The following is a 22346-nucleotide window of genomic DNA, read 5'->3' as shown; positions in this document are numbered from 1 at the left end:
AGTCGCATTGGATAAAAGTGTCTGCTAAATGGCTTATATTATGTGAAATCCATAGATTAGGGCCTACTGAATTCATTTCAATTGATTTATATGAACTGTAACTCAGTAAAAAATGTAGAAATTGTTTCATGTTTCTTTAATATTTTTGTTCAGTGTAAGAATCACATTTCCATAGCAGGTTTTACCCTTCGGGTTTTCTATGATGGGCATAACACGCACTTTAGTGTTTGAGGCATGCAAGCCTCATCCGAGTTGTTGAGGAAAGTGTGAACTACACTTTCCAGAATTCTTTGCTGTTTAAAGCCAACCTTGAATCTTTGCCAGAAATKTCCATCTCACTGGTTGTACTATTTTTGTCAGTGACTTAAATAATAGGTATAATAACAATATATCGAATTAGTATCTCGGTTGAACAAGTTAAAAAACGTTTGGAGGACGTTTTATTAGTTGGGCATATTTATAGTCAGCCCTTTGCCTTTCACGTGTAGGTCCGTAGCCTCCCGTGTCATTGGTGAATGACCGAAGATGTCGAATTGTAGGTTGTTTGCCCGGCTGCTCTGTAAGTATAACAACACATGTGTTCTCCTCAAAACTCTTTAAACTGTTTAGGTTCTGCTAAATTAAGTGCTTCACGGAGCACGTTTTGCACGGAATTTGGGGTTTCTTGCTCACAGGGTAGCCATGGCAAGCAACGCAAGGGCCTCTATTACTGGCTAACTGTTTTAGCATGTTGATAGATAGCGCATCAATTTCCAGGCCACACAGTCCGAACTACTGAACTTTGACCGTGCTTGTCCTTTAAGCTTTATATTTAGCGTGTCAATTCTATAAATGAGATTAGGACATGTAGTTAGCTTTACTATAACGTAACTGTCATGTAGCTGGCACTTGGTAAGCTAATGCTACCTAACGTTACTCCCCCATTGTATTGTACGTTGCAAACAGCTACCGTTAGTAAAGCTTTCAATTTGTGATTTTATAACGTTATGTCTTTATATGGAAGTAGCTACAGGGTGTTGGTTGCAGTGTTGGGTAAACTATAGTACTAACGTTAGTACTCTGAAAAGAGTTAACCAAGCTACCAATTACTTCACTGAAAGAAGCATAGCTTTAGTGTACCTTCATTTAAGAAATTGTTCACTTAACTAAAGTTACTTGGTATAGAGGTCCTGGACAGCAGGAAGCTTGGCCCCAGTGATGTACTGGGCCGTAGGTACTACCCTCTGTACCGTCTTGCGGTCGGAGGCCGAGCACTTGACATACCAGGCAGTGATGCAACCCGTCAGGATGCTCTCAATGGTGCAGCTGTTGAGGATCTGAGGACCCATGCCAAATCTGTTCAGTCTCCTGAGTGGGAATAGGTTTTGTCATGCCCTCTTCACGACTGTGTTGGTGTGCTTGGACCATGTTAGTTAGTTGGTGATGTGGACACCAAGGAACTTGAAGCTCTCAACCTGCTCCACTATAGCCCCGCGATGTTAATGGGGGCCTGTTTGGCCCGCCTTTTCCTGTAGTCCACGCCCAGCTCCTTTGTCTTGCTCACATTGAGGGAGAGGTTGTTGAYCTGGCACCACAGCCAGGTCTCTGACCTCCTCCCYATAGGCTGTCTCATCATTGTCAGTGATCAGGCCTACCACTGTTGTGTCGTCAGCAAACGTAATGATGGTGTTGGAGTCGTGTTTGGCCATGCAGTCGTGGGTGAACAGGGAGTACAGGAGTGGATTAAGCACACACCCCTGAGTGGCGCCAGTGTTGAGGATCAGCGTAGAAGATGTGTTGTTGCCTACCCTTGATCACTGACAATGATGAGACAGCCTATAGGGAGGAGGTCAGAGACCTGGCTGTGGTGTTGTTGCCTACCCTTACCACCTGGGGGCGGCCCTTCATGAAGCCCAGGATCCAGTTGCAGAGCGAGGTGTTTAGTCCCAGGGTCCTTAGCTTAGTGATGAGCTTCGTGGGCACTATGGTGTTGAACGCTGAGCTGTAGTCAATGAATAGCATTCTCAMATAGGTGTTCCTTTTGTCCAGGTGTGGAAGGGAAGTGTKGAGTGYAWTAGAGATTGCGTCATCTGTGGATCTGTTGGGGCGGTATGCAATTTGGAGTGGGTCTAGGGTATCCGGGAGGATGCTGTTGATGTGAGCCATGACCAGCCTTTCAAAGCACTTCATGGCTACAGACGTGAGTGTTACAGGGCGGTAATCATTTAGGCAGGTTACCTTTGCTTCCTTGGGCACAGGGACTATGGTGGTCTGGTTGAAACTTGTAGGTATTACAGACTCGGTCAAGGAGAGGTTGAAAATGTCAGTGAAGACACTTGAAAGTTGGTCCATGCATGCTTTGAGTACACGTCCTGGTAATCTGTCTGGCCCTGCGGCTTTGTGAATGTTGACCTGTTAAAGGTCTTGCTCACATCGGCTACCGAGAGTGTTTCAACAGAGTCGTCCATCACAGCTGGTGCTCTCATGCATGCTTCAGTGTTGTTTGCCTCGAAGCAAGAATAAAAGGCATGTAGCTCGTCTGGTAGGCGAGGGGCCACTCACTGGGCCACTCGCAGCTGGGTTTCCCTTTGTAGTCTGTAACAGTTTTCAAGCCCTGCCACATCCGATGAGCATCAGAGCCGGTGTAGTAGGATTCAATCTTAATCCTGTATTGACACTTTGTTGCGCTCTGTTCTAGCAAACCTACATGGCCAAATAGCAGAATTTCCATTTGGATTTTTCCCCCCAGTTTTTTTTCAGAATCTCACATGTCTGTAGATTACACATTCATGGTCATTTGTTTCTTCCCCCTTATTTATAACCGGCCTTTTGTGAAATAATAATCTCACCATGACTGCCATATAGAACTGCACATACTAATGCCATTCATAGGCTTATCTTGGCGGGTTGGAGCGTTGGGCCAGTAACCGAAAGGTTGCTGGATCGAGTCCCCGAGCTGACAAGATCAAAAACATCTGTCTTTCTGCCCCAGAGCAAGGCTGTTAACCCAGGCGCCGATGACGTGGATGTCGATTAAGGCAGTCCCCCGCACCTCTCTGATTGAGGGTTAAATGCGGAGGACACGTTTCAGCTGAATGCATTCCGTTGTACTACTGACTAGGTGTCCCCCTTTCCCTTCCTTTCAATTTCAATCATGAGGGAATAGGCACAATGGGTAGCAAAAACTCGTTATCCAAGCGTAGTGGTCTACATAGTGTATGTGTGTTTTACTTCTGACAGTTTCTACCGTGTGCTGTAGGTTTTGGAACATAGCCTCTGGGCCTACCTTCAGGTCCGTTTTAATTGGATTTAAACTAATTAGAGGAACATCATGTGACAACAGCTCAGGCAACAACGCTGGACTATGTCTCCTAGATGGCAATCCTTTCCATCATGATGTGACATTGACAATAGTGTTTTTTTGGAAATGTCACCTGTGTGTGGTCTCACTTTCCTCTCCTTCTGCCTCCATTTGCAGTGCAGCAAAATGGGGTAAGGAACTGTTATACTGCTTCAAGGAAGCACCTCTACATTGACAAAGACACCAAGGTCATTTGCCAAGGCTTCACAGGGAAGCAGGTGTGTATGCTACACAACACCCGGCGGACACTGGCTGCTTTCTGCATTCAACTGGGTTGTATTCATTACGGCACTCAAAGGAAATCTTAACTTTTGCAACTGAAATTATCGAAAATGTGCGTTTCCTATTGGACAAATCCAGGTAGTCCCTCCCTGTCTCAGTCCACGTTCATCCGTTTGGTGCCGAATGAACACAACCCTGATTGGGTTATTGTTTCACTGTCAACAGACATTGTTGACGATCTGCCTGTGCAGAGTCAAAACAGCTCAATAATCTTCCCAAAACATGAATTGACAGTTGCCAGAGGAGCATGTAGGCCTAGAGATGTAAAAATAACCAGCTGTATCCACTAGCTAAGGATTTTAATTTGCGATGTGTTTACATTGAGTTAAAACATTTTTTAAGTAAAATAAAATTAAGCAGCAAACAGTAGCTAGCTATCTGCAACTGAGCACCTTATCCACAGACAACGAGTGGTCATTAAATGACCGCATAATCTTGATCCACAATATTGCTTTGGATGAGGATGGAAGGTCTCTGTAATTGTCTGTCAAAGTCGAAAGAAGAGTATCGGCGTCATTGTCCAACAAGCGAACATCTCTCTCTTCTTTCACCTTGTAGGTTAATACCCGTCCCCCCTCCTTTCCAACAACTCTTCGACTTAATATAGTGTTATTAAATGTAGTTCTTCTAATGAAACACTCATGCTAATTCGAAAGGGCTGAGCAATGACTCAAGTGTCGCTGCTGCTGCACACCGACTTTCCTCTATGGTTTGCTTATCAAGCCATATACTTAGGACTGCCACCACCGGGGGAAAGAGCAGACAGTGCACGTTGCGTTATAAATGAACAGAGGAAGAAAAAGATGAGTCTGGTGAATGGAAGAAATATTGAAATGAAAAGATATCTGCGTTGCGTGGGGGGAAAAATAGCTGGCTCAGTCTTTTCTTTCTCTTTACTGCTGGTAATTATAGTTTTAACATTAGGGTCATTGATTTGGACGTGTCGTAGTTGGCCCTCGTAGCCACTTATCTATAGCGTTTCTTAACAGCCTTTGTAATTATTAACTGAGAAGGCTGATGGAACTTGGCAGGTTGAATATTCATAATATTACAACACATTATTGGACTCAATGCCCCTTGAAAAAGTAAAGGTGGGACTGTGAGTGATTTTATTTTTTTATTGACGACCTTAAGAAATAGAGACATGATGCCATTTGATTATGGTCATTTAGTGTGCCTGGGTTGGATTTATACTGATTGAATGTGATGCCAACCTAAGCCCCTTTCACTTAAGTTGAATTTTCACTTAGTCATGCATTTAGGTCAATGGGAAACTAAGTGACAGACACCGTAAAATACCTGAATATCATATACCAAATCTCCTCTCTGAGACCCCCATTCACATAGTCATTGATTTACCTGCTGATGTACCTAGTCTAAATATGTTGGTGGTGTCTGTGTGTCCTTCCATGTCAGCTTGATTCCCATTCCCCCTCCCTCTGCGGACACCGGACACCATTCTGCCCAGTTGATTAATGGTGGATGGCAGGCCTGTTCTCCTCATTCCACACTACCTGGCTTTAATGATATCTCAATGTTGGCGGTTGGCGCCGCCAGTGACTGGGACAATTCCCCTCTCCATCCATCACACACTGTCAGCTGCTCCCTCCTTCCCCTTTCCCCTTGGCCCTAACCCTTTGAACTGAAGGAACTTCACAATATTGCTTCCATCTTACTGATCTGCAATCAAACATTGAAGCGGGCTAAGGTCAAGAGAAACGACTGGGTGAATTGGTATTGGGACTAGCGGATTCTCTCTGACTCTTCCTCCTTCTCTCCCCCTCTAGGGGACGTTTCACAGTCAGCAGGCAATCGACTATGGCTCCCGGCTAGTCGGTGGCGTGTCCCCCGGCAAGGGGGGGAGGACACACCTCGGCGTGCCCGTCTTCAACTCTGTCAAGGAGGTTAAATGTGTTCCACTATTTCTTGTGTCTCTGGTCAGCCCTTATTCAGCCATAAATGTGAACTGGTTCTGAACTGGTTAAGAAATGGTTAAATACATACATTGATGAATAGCAAGCCCTAAATTCTCCATGTCCCACACCTCCAGGCGAGAGAGGGCACCGGGGCCGAGGCCACAGTGATCTACGTGCCCCCTCCGTTCGCGGGTGCCGCCATCATCGAGGCCATCGACGCTGGCATGCCCCTGGTGGTGTGCATCACAGAGGGCATCCCCCAGCAGGACATGGTCAAGGTCAAACACAAGCTGTTGCGCCAGAGCACCACGCGCCTCATCGGCCCCAACTGCCCCGGCGTTATTAATGTAAGAATACACATACACACTGGTATGCAGTACACACACAAGCTGCTGCGCCAGGGCGCTACCTGCCTCATTGGCCGCAACTGCTTTAGAGTGGTCAACGTAAGAGGCTAGAACACACACACACACACTCTCTTGGTGCTAACTCTGTGTTTTCCTATTTTGCAGCCGGGAGAATGCAAGATCGGGATCATGCCGGGCCACATTCACAAGAAAGGGAGGATTGGTGAGATATTTTTGAATCATTGAATAAAATCTGCTTTTACTTGGCAGCTGTGTCATAATGCTGACAGACCGACATCTTGTTCTGTGTGATGGAAAGTTAACAGTAGGTTAGAGATCCTACAATACTTGCTTCAGTCTCCAAAATTACGTGCGTGCAGTTGAATCGTGAGAGGGAGAAAGGACCTCTGCCTATGTGGCTATCAACCCTAGTCGCTCAGCGAGCGACCAAGCAGTTTCTTTTCTTCACTGTCTCGCACCAGACAATTTGATAAGATGTCAGTGCTACAGCCCTGTAGGCAGCAGAAACGGCCATAGCAAATGTTCCTCCAGGTGCATTGGAGGCTGATGGGAGGAGCTATAGGAGGACGGGCTCATTGTAATGTCTGTCTGGAATGGAATAAATGGAACGGTGTCAACATTCCAGTCATTACAATGAGCCTGTCCTCCTATAGCTCCTCCCACCAACCTCCACTGGTGTAGTGACTGCTGGGGAGCTGCATCGCTGCACAGACATCCTAAACCTCTTGCTTCTCATTGCGAAGGCATACAGTGTATGCGTCCCCAATGGTACCCTATTCACTATAGTCCCTGGGGCTCCAGTCAAAAGTAGGAAATATGGTGCAATTTGGGCTGCACCCATACAGTGTAAATACAGGTCCTTTCCAATACTTAAAAATGCATCCTTCCTTCTTACCTCTCTAGAAGAAGGAAGGATGCATGTTAAGAGAATTGGAACTTGTCCTCAGTCTCTCCTTATCTACTGACAGGAAAGGGAACTGTGTTGCTTAAGGTTGTGAAATATCGTTTTTTCTTCTTTTTTTTCCCTTCAGGCATTGTCTCTAGGTCGGGAACTCTCACATATGAAGCTGTTCACCAGACTTCACAAGTTGGCCTGGGACAGTCTCTCTGCATCGGTACATGGGAATGAACGTTATGATATACACATACTGCAAATGTATAGACCAGGGATGAGCAACTTTGATGGGGGGTGATGGCCACTAAAACCTCTGAACTGATCATGAGAGGCCTCTGATTATGAGGGGCCTCAGTGGCTTTGTGTACCCACCCATGCAGTCAAAGCCAGCCCTAGCCTTTTTGAGAGCCCTAAGGAAAATTTCAAAAAACACAATTTCACTAACTGAAATGGTTTTCTCCCCTCTTGACGGCAGAGAGAAAAATCTGAAGTTTTAGGGTAATTTCATGCAATTCTACACTTTGCCATGGGGCAGAGAGATTTTTCTGTGGGCCTACAAAAAGGGCCGCCAGTTGCCCATCCTTGGTATAGACAAAATACAGTGCCTTCGGAAAGAATTCAGACCCCTTGACTTTTTCCACATTTTGTTACATTACAGCCTAATTCTAAAATGGATTAAATAGTTTTTTTCCCCTTTATCAATCTACACACAATACACCATAATTACACATTTACAAAGAATTCAGACCCTTTACTCAGTACATTGTTACAGAACCTTTGGCAACGATTACAGCATCAACCATAACACTTTCTTAGTCACATATAGAAAACCAATTCAACCTAAAAAATAAGTACATTGTACTCTATGCCKTCGGTCACATCTGACATCCATCTTATGGATATAAGCAGCGTAACAGTGTTTTCTAATGGTTTTTGTTCAGGCATTGGCGGGGACCCCTTCAACGGGACAGACTTCATTGACTGCCTGGAGGTGTTCCTACAGGACCCTAAGACGGAGGGCATCATCTTGATCGGCGAGATCGGAGGCAACGCCGAGGAGAACGCTGCCGATTACCTCAAACAGCACAACTCTGTAAGAGGAGACACACACACGTTTAACATGCTACCAGACTGTTAACACTTTGTCAATGGTCCACCAGTACTTTTGTGACTCATCCAGACCCTTTTTGAAAGATGAGTGTAGTTCTGGCAGGTACTCCCTTTCATCTCTTTGATTCCGACGACCCCCCCGGGAAGTCCCACTCCGAGCCCCCAGGTCCAAAACGTGTGCGTGGGTGGGTGGACACGTTTCACTATACTTGTGAGTACCAGAAGTGCTCACAAGAATGGTAAACTAACTAAAAGACAGAGAAGTGAGGACATTTTGCCGGTCCTTTACTTGTAAAAAGGCAATTTCAAGATTAGAATTAGGGTTGGGGGTTAGGGAAAATAGGATTTTGAATGGGTCATTTGTTGGTCCCCAAAAGTCCTCAAGTATAGTAAGACATACTGTGTGTGTTCTCACCTGCTAATGGATCTTGGGATTCTGGACAGGCTGAGGGTGTGAGCTAGAGTGCATGTACTTCCAGTTAGGGTTCATGGTGCAGAATACAGCACACACCTTTGATTGACACACTCGTTCCAGGCAGGTGTGGGAGAGACTGATCTTTGGAGCATGGATGGTGAATTATGCAAGGCTTGAAAAGTGGTTAAGTGCCTTTCAGCAACAGTTAAAATGACACCATATTTCCTAATAGCGTACATCTTTTGACCAGAGCCCTTTGGGCCCTCTCTCTCTCCCTTCCTCATGTACAAACCGGCTCAACCAATCATCCAAAGTGTCGACAACCAGAAACCAATGGCTCGTGACACCAACATGCATGAAAAGCCAATTTGAAAGCGACGGGTAGTTCTCTGAAAGTCGAGTGTGTGTGTGTCGAGCATTGAACACCAGAGGCAGCAGTTTAACCAAAGCCTGAAATTGTTTTATCTGAGCTGCTGTTCTGTCAACGTTGAGAAACAGAAACACTGAATGCAAAGCCAGACCCAAAATGATGTTCCTCTCTTTAGTTCGACTCAGAATAATTCCATGCTTCAGACATGTTATTTTCTAGGGTTGCAAAATGTCAGTAGCTTTCCCGAAATGTACAGGTTTTTCAGAAAACTATAATGTTATAACTAACTATAAGTTAACTTTATTTTTGCCTAATACATTATCTCTAGCTCAGGGCTACATCTATGCATTTGGTTTGCTAGCTAAGTGGCTAGATGGCAAGAGGACGATTCTTGGTTAGAGACAGTCAATCCCCTTATGGATCAAGATCCATGTTGCCTAAAAAAAATGCATACATTTATTTATTTAGAAATGGCACCCCCTGTGTGTACTTCCAGTAATACCGTATGACGGTATGGAAATATGGATACCGCACAACCCTAACACAAATACTAACTGTATTGAATTTCTGAATCTACAACAGGCACACAAATACATTTATTTTACACTAATTCGTCATAAGATCAGCTAGGCATATTTTCAGACACATAAGGGAATCGTACATGAATAGTACAATACAATGACACTGTAGGGAATAGGGTGCCATTTGGGACACTTGCCGAAAAGTAGAATACAATATCACATTGGTATGCCCTTACCAGTATAGCTAGATATTTCAAAATTATCTCTTTCTCCACAGACTTACAGATCAGTTGGTGTAGCACTTGTGAGGCACAGCTGAGCATACATTTAAATAATGATTTTTTTTTATTTTACTGTTCTGTCACGGTTCTTTTTAAGACAACTGGGGGGGGCGGGGGTCAAATCATGACATCCGTGATCTTCAGATCGGAAAGTCAGAATTCGGGTATCTTTCTAGAGCTCTGGGTTGGGTGACTGTTCAAACCAATTTTGAAAGCACGGAAGTCTGAGATTTCCAAGTTCCCAGTTTTGAACACGGTATTAGTCTCAGCTGGAGGGAGGGAGAAATCAGCAAAGGGTCCTCCTCTCACAGTCCCTGCTCTCTCCTTCCTTTCCTCCGGTGAGACTAATCATCTTCCACCCGATGGTGAAACTCAAGTCGCAATGCATCTGCCTCATGCACAAATTCATGTTGTTCCTATGAACAGAGAAAGTGAAATATTCCTCAATTAAAACAGATGAGATGAGCTGCTAATAATAATACAAATTTAGGGCTATTGATAGACTTGGTTACTCATTCATTGCAGCGTGAGTGGAAGTAGGGAGAAGTGCGTTTTATGTTTTGTAATGGTGTTGAATAGTGTGTTGACAGTGCTGAATAACTTAACTAAAATTCACTCATAATAACAGCAAGCTCTTTGCTGTATTCTTTGACAGTCTCCCTCTGGTCATTGTTTTAAAATTTATGAAATCTCACGTAGGCTAGAATCAAACTTTGCTGTGGCCTAGGTTGTGGAAGCTGTAGGCATGATGATTTGAGACAAGTTAAATGGTTAAAAATGGGAACACTTTGCCTACCCGATGCACAAGGCTTCTGAATGAATGAACGCAAGAAATAAAAGCAAGCCTTTATCATTGGCCTTTCTACAGAAATGTTTGGTGATCGACTAGAAATACCTTGAAGATTGCGATCGACCGGTTGGTGACCACTTGTACACGATTTACGATTAGGGGATGAAGATCAAATTGTCGCGTTTGAGTCAAATCGGTCTTTATTAAAAGTGTTACACTTGACATAAAATATGCCCAACAAAACATGGATGTATAAAAATAGACACTCAACTGATTTACAAAAGAGGGGCCTTGAAAGGGAGATCTTTGCACCAAAAAGTTGCTCTGATGTTTTTAATTTTGCCGGGCTAGAATTAGTACACACTTTAGAGGTCATTGCATAGCCTACATAGTAAAACTATTCCTCTAACTCTGTGGCCTGCTTGCCAACCTGGTCTGTTTTAGTATACTGAACAAAAATATAAAGTCAACATTTGTTTACATCCCTGTTGGTGACTGCTTATCCTTTTCCAGGATAATCCATCCACCTGACAGGGGTGGCATATCAAGACTCTGATTAAATAGCATGATCATTACACAGGTGCACCTTGTGCTAGGGACAATAAAAGGCCACTCTAAAATGTGTGGTAAAAGTTTTTTTTACCCCTTTTTCTCTCCAATTTAGTGATATCCAATTGGTCGTTAGTCTTGTTCCATCGCTGCAACTCCCGTACGGACTTGGGAGAGGCGACGGTCAAGAGCCATGTGTCCTCCAAAATATGACCCTGCCAAGCCGCACTGCTTCTTGACACACTGCTCGCTAAACACGGAAGCCAGCCTCACCAATGTGTCGGAGGAAATAACGTATACCTGGTGACCGTGTCAGCATGCACTGCCCCCTGCCCGCCACAGGAGTCACTAGTCACGCGATTGGACAAGGGCATCCCTGCCGTCCAAACCCTCCCCTAACCCGGACGACGCTGGGCCAATTGTGCGCCGTCTCCCAGTCTCGGCCGGCTGCGACACAGCCCGGGAGGCAGATGTCTCAATTTTTGAGGGATTGTGCTGTTGGCATGCTGACTGTACGAATGTCCACCAGAGCTGTTGCCAGAGAATTGAATGTACATTTTTCTACCATAAGCTGCCTCCAATGTTGTTTTAGAGAATTTGGCAGTACGTCCAACCGGCCACACAACCGCAGACCACGTGGAACCATGCCAGACCTCCACATCTGGCTTCTTCACCTGCAGGATTGTCTGAGACCAGCCACCCGGACAGCTTTTGAGTTTGATGGGTTTGAACAACCGAATAATTTCTGCACAAACTGCTGGAGAAGTGTGCTCTTCACAGATGAATCCCGTTTTCAACTGTACTGGGAAAATGGTGTCGTGTGGGCAAGCGGTTTACTGATGTCAACGTTGTGAACAGAGTGCACCATGGTGGGGTTATGGTATGGGCAGGCATAAACTACAGGTAACGAACACAATTGCATTTTGATGGTAAGTTGAATGCACAGAGATACGGTGATGAGATCCTGAGGCCCATTGTTGTGCCATTCATCTGCCGCCATCACCTCATGTTTCAGCATAATGCACAGCCCCATGTCGCAAAGATCTGTACACAATTTCTGGAAGCTGAAAAATGTCCCATTTCTTCAATGGCCTGCATACTCACTAGACATGTTACCCATTGAGCATGTTTGGGATGCTCTGGATCGACATGTACGACAGTGTGTTCCAGTTCCCGCCAACATCCAGCAACTTCGCTCAGCCATTGAAGAGCAGTGGGACAACATTCCACAGGCCACAATTAACAGCCTGATCAACTCTATGCAAAGGAAATGTGTCGCACTGCATGAGGCATCTGTGACCAACCAATGCAGATCTGTTTTCCCAGTCATGTGAAATCCATAGATTATGGCCTAATTTATTTCAATTGACTGATTTCCTTTATATGAACTGTAACTGTAAAATCTTTTGGAATTGTTGCATTTATATTTTTGTTCAGTGTTAGTCACCTTTTCAGAAGGTCTTAAGTTCTTTTCTTTTTGAGACATCTACTTCTAAATCCCACCTAGTATTCTTCAGCCTCTCCATGCATTTGTAAAACTAAATCGCTACCTAAGACGTAACACCTTTGGGCCCATGCTTTCCAACGAGACAGAGTATTTGGCAGCTAACCCACGTGAACACAATGTATCCTTTTTCCTGTTATCCTCGACTCTTAGCCACTGCTCTCACGCTCTCTCTCCTAGGTGCTTTACGCACAATGCAAAGCCCAAGCACAATGCATTCACTAACACACACCAATTGGGGGCAGGTGAGTGATTTTAGAAAGCGGTGGGGCGTGTGTCGCGCACTCCATTCACATCTGGTGTGCGAATAGGGGGCCTCATCAATTTGTAATTGTCTGTTTGTCGTCTTAATTTGACAAGATTGAGGCTCTACCCCCAAGCATACAGCAAGGCTTCCCCCTTTCGAAACAACCCCTGCCTCCTTCACCCCTCCTCCCGTGGGGGAACAAACTGAAGAAGAAGTAGGGAAACTACCTTCTCCTTCTCTTTAGTTCCATTATTAAAGTAATACATCTCTACGGTTAACAATATAGGACAAAGGCGGTGGGAACTTTCTGAAGGAAGATGAAGAATATTTGACTAATTACAGCCTGACGTGTTTGGGTAGATTTTAAGAGTTGATTCCCACGGGGGTGGTTCGTTTGTCAGAGCTGTGAATTCATTAGGACGGGACAAGCGAGAGCCGGAACTGTAGTGTCTAGGGCCTAGCTAGAAGAACGGCATTGGGCCTGCATTCATAAAGTGTCTGAGTAAGTAGGAGGGCTGATCCAGGATCAGTTTTGCCTTGTGGATCATAATGAATAAGATTGTATGGACAGGGGATGCTTTGTGAATAGAGATTCTAAAACAGACGTGGCCATCCCTCCTCCTGGAGAGCTACTGGGTGTTCAGGCTTTTGCTCCAGCCTTACTTCAGCTAGTCAAGGTCTTGAAAAGCAGCTAAGTAGTAGAATCGGGTGTGGAACCAAAGCCTGCAGGAAGGTCAGTCTTTAGGAAAAGGCATGGCCACCCTCGTTCTGACCCATTTAGAGGAAAAAATGTTGGGCCACCTTACAAGAGAACATTCACCTCGACTAATTAGTATCCTCCCGGTACCTTTTTTTCCCTTGATTGCAGTCATATTCCCCCGTTTAGTGAACATTTTTGTTTCAGAGCCATCTCTTGTTAATACTGTACATTGTTAGTCAGGTAAAAAAAAAAAAAAATTAAATTCATTTTCTTGGCCGAGAGACGAGCGGATTGGCTGCTCCGCTTAAACAATTATCCAGTGTCTTCAAGCATGTTGAAATTAATAGCGGTCGTCGGGCAGTCGTCTTGCTGTACATACCTGCCAGTTTCAGTTGGGTTCCATTTAGAACGCATGTGCTGAAATGGTAGAAGGGAAGTAAAGACTTAAGCAGGAGGACCACCTTTCCTGGCTTGTCGGCCAGTTTGTTCTACACGCCGTGTAAACCCTCAACTGAAGGAGAGGGTATGAGGGAGAGAAAGATGGAGGGAGAGCTTTATCACAAGGCAAGTACCTGAGAAGGAGTGTCTGAAGAGAGGCCTGGATTTTGTTCATTTGGCCAAAAAATTACTGAAGTGGGTTGCTACTACAGTACCTGGGTCTAATAGGAAACTGTTAAGGGAATTAAATGATTCCTCTATGTACTCACTAATTAAAATCAATCTGTCTATTTATAAGAATTTAAGATACTTATTAACATAAAATAGACAGGATACAGTCTTATTAAAATGAGATAATAGTATTTATTTTCGGAGCACGCTCCCATTTAACCATAAACAACAGTTTATGAACAAGATATGACATCATTGGTTACAGAATAAATCTCCTCCTCTTGACCAATATAAAACAGGTTCAAAAGTTCATTCCAACTCCCCAGCGCACACACATGACACAATATCATTTATTCTCCTGAAGGCTCACTATAATTTATTACCACTTTAGCAGACAACTCAAGATAATGGAAGACCTAAGAAGTTACTCACTGCCTTATCTAAACATCTCAGGGCTAAGTTGGGTCAGTTCAACCATAGTTTAATGACCCTTTTTGCTTACTTTTTAACCCACAGCACAAATCTCTCTGACTAAGTTTGAATGGTGTTTATTTTGTTTTAATTTCTCCTTGTACATACTTCATAATCCCTTCCTTATGAATTAACATTATTAATCAGATATACTAATAATACAGGGCAAAGTTTAAATTAGTTATATGTTTTATCTAAATCTAGAAACTGTTTAGTTATTATTCATAAAATTCCTAACAGAAACACACATTTTCGCTACCCAATTCAAAAAGTTTTTCTAAGCATGCCCTAATGAACAAGCCCATCTTTCATCTCCAATACAATGTTATTCCTGAGTGTGAAATATTAGCTCTCTCTCCCCTCCCGCCAGCGTTGGAAGACGATCTCAATTTAGCCATCCATCAGGACGAGCTGAGTGGACAGGGCCAGAGCTAATCAGTGTCCGCGTGACTAATTACCTGCTTCTGCGAGAATGAGATCATATGAAATGGCAGGGAGGGGAGGGGTGGTGGAGGGTGTGTATCTGCCCATGCAATTAAATGGTCTCATTGACTCTTTCACACACATCTGGACAGAGCATGTAATATAGTATTGGCATGAATGTGAATATAACATTTACTATACACTACCATCCTTTATTTTTTTTATAAGATGGTTCTAAGAATACCTATTTAAGAGGGACTGTTAATAGGAAGACGCTGTCTTTGTTTTGGAACGTCTGTTCTGTTATTTGTCTGAGAATACAAGTATGACTGAGGCTGTCTCCTTAATCTCCCCCTCCATCCTTTCCCCCTCAATCCACCCCCCCAGGGAGCGAATGCCAAGCCCGTGGTGTCTTTCATCGCTGGGCTCACTGCCCCGCCGGGCCGAAGGATGGGTCACGCCGGTGCCATCATCGCAGGGGGCAAGGGTGGAGCCAAAGAGAAGATTGCTGCCCTACAGCAGGCGGGCGTTGTGGTCAGCATGTCCCCGGCCCAACTGGGCAGCACCATGTTCAAGGTGAGACTAGAGAGATGTATTAAAGAGCTAAACTATCTTTACCATGGCTCAAGCCCTCTAGCCAACTATGGGTCAGACCCGTAGCGATAGAACATTTGTCTGTCATTCAGTGGCGCGACGGACTATACCATGGCGAAAGGGTTACTTTAGTCGCTTTAGTCCCACATCCCAACTTTGCTTCTTCCCTCAAATATACCAAAAACAATCTCGACCAGGGTTGCAAAGGGTCGGAAACCTTCCCGTAAATTTCTGGAATTCTTCATGACATTTTCCATGGGAAGTTAAGCCTGGGAATTTGGGGGATTTTGCTTAAATTCATCAAAAAAGTTAGCTTATAACAGTGAACCTTTTTAATTGTGTGATACACAAGGCAATTCTAGGTCTTGTGGCATATTTTGGTTAAACTATCCCCAATTCAATGGAATTGCAACCCTCTGCATGCACAGTGCACTCTTCCATCACATGCACAGCTGATTCTTGATCTGATCTTGCACACTGAGATGCTATTGAGCCCACACTACGACACTGTCTGAGCCAAGGACTACATGCTTTCTGGTAACTTTTGATTACAATACTGCGTGGGGTGAATATATTTGATATGACATTTTTTTTGTTGTTAACTAGTAAATAGTAGCCTACACCAAAGTGTTTAAATAATTTCTAACTTGTTAACAATTTCTGCTAGTTTGGTTTTGCTACCATGTGGGTTTTGGCTTGCTTGAGCCTGCTAACTGAGGAGTGTTAATTCACCTGTTTCCATACATGTTTCATTTTTAAACAACTCCTTTGTAAGATAAATAGTTAAGCAGTTAGATAAAACAGTTAGATAAAACGTTTATCTGTACATGAAATTGTATTTGTTTTCATTTTTACAAATGTTTTCCTAATCTTTAATGAAAAATGCCACAGGCACTATCTGATGTGTGGAGACATTTCACTGCAGCTAATGTAGAAGGAAAAGCTGTGTACATTTGCAAATACTGTACCAAATCCGATGTGAAGAATGCAACAAAGATGCAGAATCATCAGGCCAAGTGCATAAAGTTCCCTCAGCGTTCACAACAAGCAACCTCTGACAAAAGTCCCTCTACTTCTATTTGAGGTGAAAATGATGAATCAGACACCTTATCAATAGCAACAACTCATGGTCCTGCTGGAATCAGAAGTTTTTATTTGACTCAATGGAGGAACATAGTCAGAGAAATGCTTATGAATGTCTTACTCGAGCTGTGTATGCAGCTGGTTCACCTCTGATGCTCACAGGCAATGTGTATTGGAAGAGATTTCTGAATGTTCTTTGCCCAGCATACACCCCTCCAACCAGACATGCTTTATCTACTAATTTGCTGGAGTTCAAGTGAAGGTCAAGCAAGTCATAGAGAAAGCAGTCTGTATTTCAATCATCTCTGATGGGTGGTCGAATGTTCGTGGGCATGGAATAATTAACTACATAATCTCCACCCCTCAACCAGTATTCTACAAGAGCACAGACACGAGGGACAACGGTCTCTACATTGCAGATGAGCTGAAGGCAGTCATCAATGACCTTGGACCACAGAAGGTATTTGCACTGGTGACAGACAATGCTGCGAACATGAAGGCTGCTTGTTCTAAAGTGGAGGAGGCCTACCCTCACATCATACACATTGGCTGTGCTGCTCATGCTTTGAATATGCTCCTCAAGGACATCATGGCACTGAAAACAATGGATACACTCTACAAGAGAGCCAAGGAAATGGTTAGGTATGTGAAGGTATATTGCAGCAATCTACCTCACCAAGCAAAGTGAGAAGAATAAGAGCACCACATTGAAGCTGCCCAGCAACACCCGTTGAGGTGGTGTTGTCATCATGTTTGATAGTCTCCTGGAGGGGAAGGAGTCTCTCCAAGAAATGGCCATATCACAGTCTGCCAATATGGAGGATCTGGATGATGTATTTTGGGAGAGAGTGATAAGCAGCCTGAAACTCCTGAAACCTATTGCAGTAGCCATTGCACAGATTGAGGGAGACAATGCCATCCTGTCTGATGTTCAGACTCTGCTTGCAGATGGAAGAGAAGAAATCCATACTGCCCACTTCACTGTTGCTCCAAACAGAGGAAACTGCAGTTCTAAAATACATCAAAAAGCGTGAAGACTTCTGCCTGAAGCCCATACACTTCGCAGCGTACATATTGGACCCCAAGTATGCTGGCAAGAGCATCCTGTCTGGTGCAGAGATCAACGAGGCCTATGGTGTCATCACTACCGTGTCTCGCCACCTTGGCCTGGATGAGGGCAAGTTTCTTGGCAGTCTGGCGAAGTACACTTCCAAGCAAGGGCTTTGGGATGGAGATGCAATATGGTAGTCGTGCCAACATATCTCATCAGCCACCTGGTGGAAGGGACTTTGTGGATCTGAGGCTCTTTCCCCTGTTGCTTCCATCCTCCTCCAAATCCCACCAACATCAGCCACCTCAGAGCGCAGCTGGTCCTTGTTTGGGAACACACACACCAAAGCACGCAACAGGCTGACCAATACAATGGTTGAAAAATTGGTGGCCATCCGGGCAAATGTTATGCTTTTTGAGCCTGACAACGAGCCATCCTCAACAAGGTTGGAAAGTGAAAGTGAAGATGAGGCCTCAGAGTCTGATGTTCAAGAGGTGGACATTGAGGAGGTCCAGGGAGAAGACATGGAAGCCTGAGAGGAAGACAACCAGAGTTTTAGTTTCTAGACTATCATTTTACAGATGTATGTTGAAAACATTTTTGGGAGATGCGATGGATCATTGGGGATCATTCAATATTCCCTTTCTTTTGTTGATTCCTGAACTCATTTAATTAAAGTTCAATTCATAACTAAATTATTTTATTTCTATTGGAAGGATTTAATCATTTGCAATGATGTCTACTCATGATAAGGTAAAAGGTTTCTGTCTCCATGTGATATGGTGTGTGTATATATATATATATATATATATATATATATATATATATCAAATGCAAAAAAAAACATCTACATTTAAATGGTATTAATTTGTATATATTCCATGTTAATTCCTACAAAGTTTCCTCTGAATATTCCCCAAAATGTGCAACCCTAATCTCGACATACAAAAGTAAAAAAAAAAAAACTATGAACTTAGAGTAAATCTTTTTTCTACTTGAGTGTATGTTGATGTTTTCAGTGTTTGGGTTCGTTAACAAGTAAGGTTGTGGGACTTGAGATTGCACTTTTTTAATCGGTAATAAACAAAAGGCAACAGTGAGGGGAAATTAATAACCATGGCTGTTGATGCCGGGGCGGGCAACTTTGCTACGCTGCTGCTGCCTATAATCCAATTTATCACCGGAGGAAGCCGGTTTTAACAAGACGTATAAAAAGTTCAAGCGTGTATTACACCCATTCATCTTATTCTTTCATTACGGGCGAGCGCAGGATGCCAAACCCAAACACCCAGGTATTGATTTGCGCGGTGGTGGCACTGTTTTGCTTTAATTCATAATCATTGCGCGTAATGAAGAACTATTTCCCGGCCTGTTAATTTCCCAGCCATTTTGTGTTCATACGTCTCTGTTAACCTCATTGGCGGCTGCTGTAATCGGCGTGATAATACACACGACACAACAGAGCAAACAAGCAAAGTAGTGCCCGACGGGGGTGTTAATTTGGTTTGGTTTAACATGCTCAGCTCTCAGTACAGTACAATGCCCAACTCTCTAGTGTTTTGTTTGTGCTTGTCAGTGAAGCTCTCCTTGTGTCCACACCTAGATTCAAGTATTTGTTTTCTTTCAAATACTGTAAATGCGATAGATTAAACTTGCATGTCACCGATAGAATAGTCCCAAAAGTGCAAACTGTGTCAAGCACACATAAACCTCTATAGTCACCTATGTGTGCTGCTCTCTCCGTTTTTCACTCTTTCTCATGGCCTCCCTTGACAAAATGTCCCTGTCGCACACCAGCACTCTTCATCCCTCCCTCTCTCCTCTCCATCCTCCTGAGCTCATCTCTCTTCATCTTGCTCCACCTCTCCCCTTCTTTCGGTCTTGAGCACCTTTGACACTCCCCTCCTGGCTGTTTGTCACACACAAGGACGATCGCATCTCTCGCTCTCTTTCTCTCTCTCCTGTTCCTCTTACTCTACAACACCTTTCATTTACAGGCTGTATCACAACCGGCTGTGATGTGGAGTCCCATAGGGCGGCGCACAATTGGCCCAGCGTCATATTGTAAATAAGAATTTGTTCTTAACTGACTTGCCTCGTTAAAGGTTCAATATAAAATAATTTTTTWAAGTAGTTTCCTCTGCCTTTCCTCTGCCCTCTTCAAATCAAATTGTCACATGCTTCGTAAACAACCGGTTTAGACTAACATTGAAACACTTACTTACACATCCTTCCCAACAATGCATTAAAATATATATATATAATAAAATAATAACACGAGGAATAAATACACAATGAGTAACGATAACTTGGCTATATACTGAGTTGAGGAATGAGGTAATTGAGGTAGATATGTACATATAGGTACGGATTAATTGATTAGGCAACAGGATAGGTAATAAACAACAGCAGCGTATGTGATGAGTCAAAAGCATTTAGTGCAAAAAGGGTCAATACAGATAGTCCGGGTAGCTATTGGTAAACTATTTAGCAGTCTTATGGCTTGGGGGTAGAAGCTGGTCAGGGTCCTATTGGTTCCAGACCTGGTGCATCGGTACCGCTTGCCGTGCGGTAGCAGAGAGAATAGTCTCGATCATTCTCCCTCTGGACTATGAGTGGACCTTGTGCCACCTTCCACCCTTTTCCCTCCTTTCATCCATCAGAGTGCCTGAAGCCTCGTGGCCACCATGTCAGCACTCCTGTCAGAAGCCCTAGCACAGCCCCGCTCATCCCCTGGTCTCTTTCTCCTTCCCCCTCTTCCCTCTCCTCTATCTTTCCCTTTCTCAGAAAGTCAAGGGCCCGGTCTTGATCGGCGCGTACAGATACACTTAATCCACCCCGCTTGAGACTGAAGGGTGTCTTCACGTAACACTCCTGAGTATTACATTAGATAACACAAGAACACCCTGGCGGGTTGGTCTAGCACTTTGTCAAAGTTGAGGCGTTGAGCCGAAGTAGACATTTTCAACCACTTGGTGGCAGTAGACATTCAGGTATTTTGGAAGTAAGGCATTTTCCAGTGGGCAACGTCATGCATTTGTGTTGCAGACCTGATAAATGACATATGCATAAAGGAAGCTTTTTCCTCTGTGGCATGGGGTAATTGTAGGAGGAAGGGAAGGAGAGTGTTTTATCATCCTTCCTCTGCTGATATTTAATAAATGGTGTATGTAAATGGCGACATCCCACCCGTAATGTTCTCCGTGCTTTTACATCTTATTATTTTCACTGTCGTATAATATGACTGGATTTTGATGCTTTGGTGTGAAAATACATGTTTTCTGTGTTTGGACTATTCCACACTGAACATGAACCTTGCATAGCCTTATTCGGTTTGTACGGTATTTATCTTTGCATCCAAAATAACGATTTTGAGTGTTATTCGTCTGTGTCTCCTTCATGAATCCCTGACTAGATAAATGTATTGTCTACATCCCAAATGGGACTCATAGTGCACAACTTTTGACCAGAGTCCTGTGTAGGGATTGGGGGTGCCATTTGGGACGAAGACACCCACCTCCCCAGGAAGAAAGTGCCTTGTCAGGGTCTACTAGCACCCCTCCATCCCATACCCCCTGTAACTTCCAGATGTAAACAAACTGTGAATCCACATGAATAAATAATTATTTCCTCACCTTCCCCCTGTTTCCCCCTCCTGTTTGTTCTGTCCCCCTCTCCGCAGGAGTTTGAGAAGAGGAAGATGTTGTAAACGGGGAAAGGCAACAMCCCCCCCCCCCCCCCTGMCYGAAGCCCCTACTACCATACACACACTCACTACGCAGTGTTAAGATGTTTTTGATTTTAGCTATGAATTCATACCTTTACACGAGAGTAAATATATCAGTATATCTTGATGGCGTCTTTTAAATATGTGATACCATGCTTGTTATAGACTTAAGTAAAAGTGTCTTTTAGAAGACAGTTATTGGCATCCGTTATGGTAGATTCTGATGTGTTTAGTTTGACTAGAGGGATGCCAAGGTAACCGAGGTGATCTGGTTCCTGTGTTGTCTTTCTACTACCACACTATCCTACTGTAACCAAGTATTCCATCAAAATGTCTGTTCTCACTGGCTATACACCTGAATAAGAAAATATCTCAAACACTGTTGGTTGTGGGCTCATTTTTATGTTTTTGTCTCGCTCTCTTTTGCACGCACACACAGGTTGGCATGACGGTGTGAAAGCGTTATCACGCGGTGGTATTATTGGGTGCATATGAGGTATGGTTCTGTTAAGTTTTACAGTGTAATAGCATTAAAAACAATCTGTTTGGAAATGGTATGTAATACTAGACTTTATTTGGAAGATGTGTTTTTCTTTTCCAATTTGAAAAGGTCTCCACTGAACTAAATTCATCCAATCACACTCCCCCGTCATGCAGTGTCACTTCCTGGCGAGGCCAATTAGGAGGCAGGATATACAATCCAGGGATTTAATTAGCTATAATCGAGCTAACATGTCACCCATTAAGGGATTTGCATTTGCACGCACACACATTTTCTCTTTGCCTCATTGGAAGAGAAGGTGTGTAGGAGGCCCTTTCTTGGTCCTACAGTATAATTGCATTGCTTAATTTACATAATGACAAATGTAGAAACTGTATACCAGATAAATGCTAATTCCTTCTCAATTCACACTTCTTTTCATAACTGCTCTTGAAGCTGTGGTTTAAGGGATTAATACTAAGGTTGTGTTAACGAAAGCAGCCCAAATGTGATATGTTTTTCCCCCCCACTAACTGGTCTTTTGACTAATCAGATCATCTCTGAAAAAAGATCTGATATGATTGGTTAAAAGACTAATCAGTGGAGGGGTTTATTGGCT

The 22346-nt window shown here is 43.7% G+C and overlaps 1 protein-coding gene across 1 annotated transcript; it reads left to right on the top strand.

The window, feature by feature from the left end:
- Window positions 1-449: 449 nt before the first annotated feature.
- Window positions 450-21627, top strand: LOC112080656 (succinate--CoA ligase [ADP/GDP-forming] subunit alpha, mitochondrial). Its single transcript, XM_024146500.2, has 9 exons — window positions 450-559; window positions 3458-3558; window positions 5410-5526; window positions 5673-5885; window positions 6051-6108; window positions 6938-7021; window positions 7743-7894; window positions 15179-15367; window positions 21202-21627. The coding sequence occupies exons 1-9, from the start codon at window positions 526-528 to the stop codon at window positions 21226-21228; spliced, it is 975 nt and encodes a 324-aa protein (XP_024002268.1). The 5' UTR covers window positions 450-525; the 3' UTR covers window positions 21229-21627.
- The last annotated feature ends 719 nt before the right edge of the window (window positions 21628-22346 follow it).

Source organism: Salvelinus sp. IW2-2015, unplaced genomic scaffold (assembly GCF_002910315.2).
Source record: "Salvelinus sp. IW2-2015 unplaced genomic scaffold, ASM291031v2 Un_scaffold16414, whole genome shotgun sequence".
Lineage (NCBI taxonomy): Eukaryota > Metazoa > Chordata > Actinopteri > Salmoniformes > Salmonidae > Salvelinus > Salvelinus sp. IW2-2015.
This window is presented reverse-complemented; position numbering and strand designations above follow the sequence as displayed.

Excerpts from the sequence above, each read along its gene's own strand:
- LOC112080656 (XM_024146500.2), top strand. The coding sequence starts at position 526 with ATGTCGAATTGTAGGTTGTTTGCCCGGCTGCTCT. Across the intron at positions 3,559-5,409 it reads AAGGCTTCACAGGGAAGCAG|GGGACGTTTCACAGTCAGCA; the intron begins GTGTGTATGCTA and ends CTCCCCCTCTAG. Across the intron at positions 7,895-15,178 it reads ACCTCAAACAGCACAACTCT|GGAGCGAATGCCAAGCCCGT; the intron begins GTAAGAGGAGAC and ends CCACCCCCCCAG.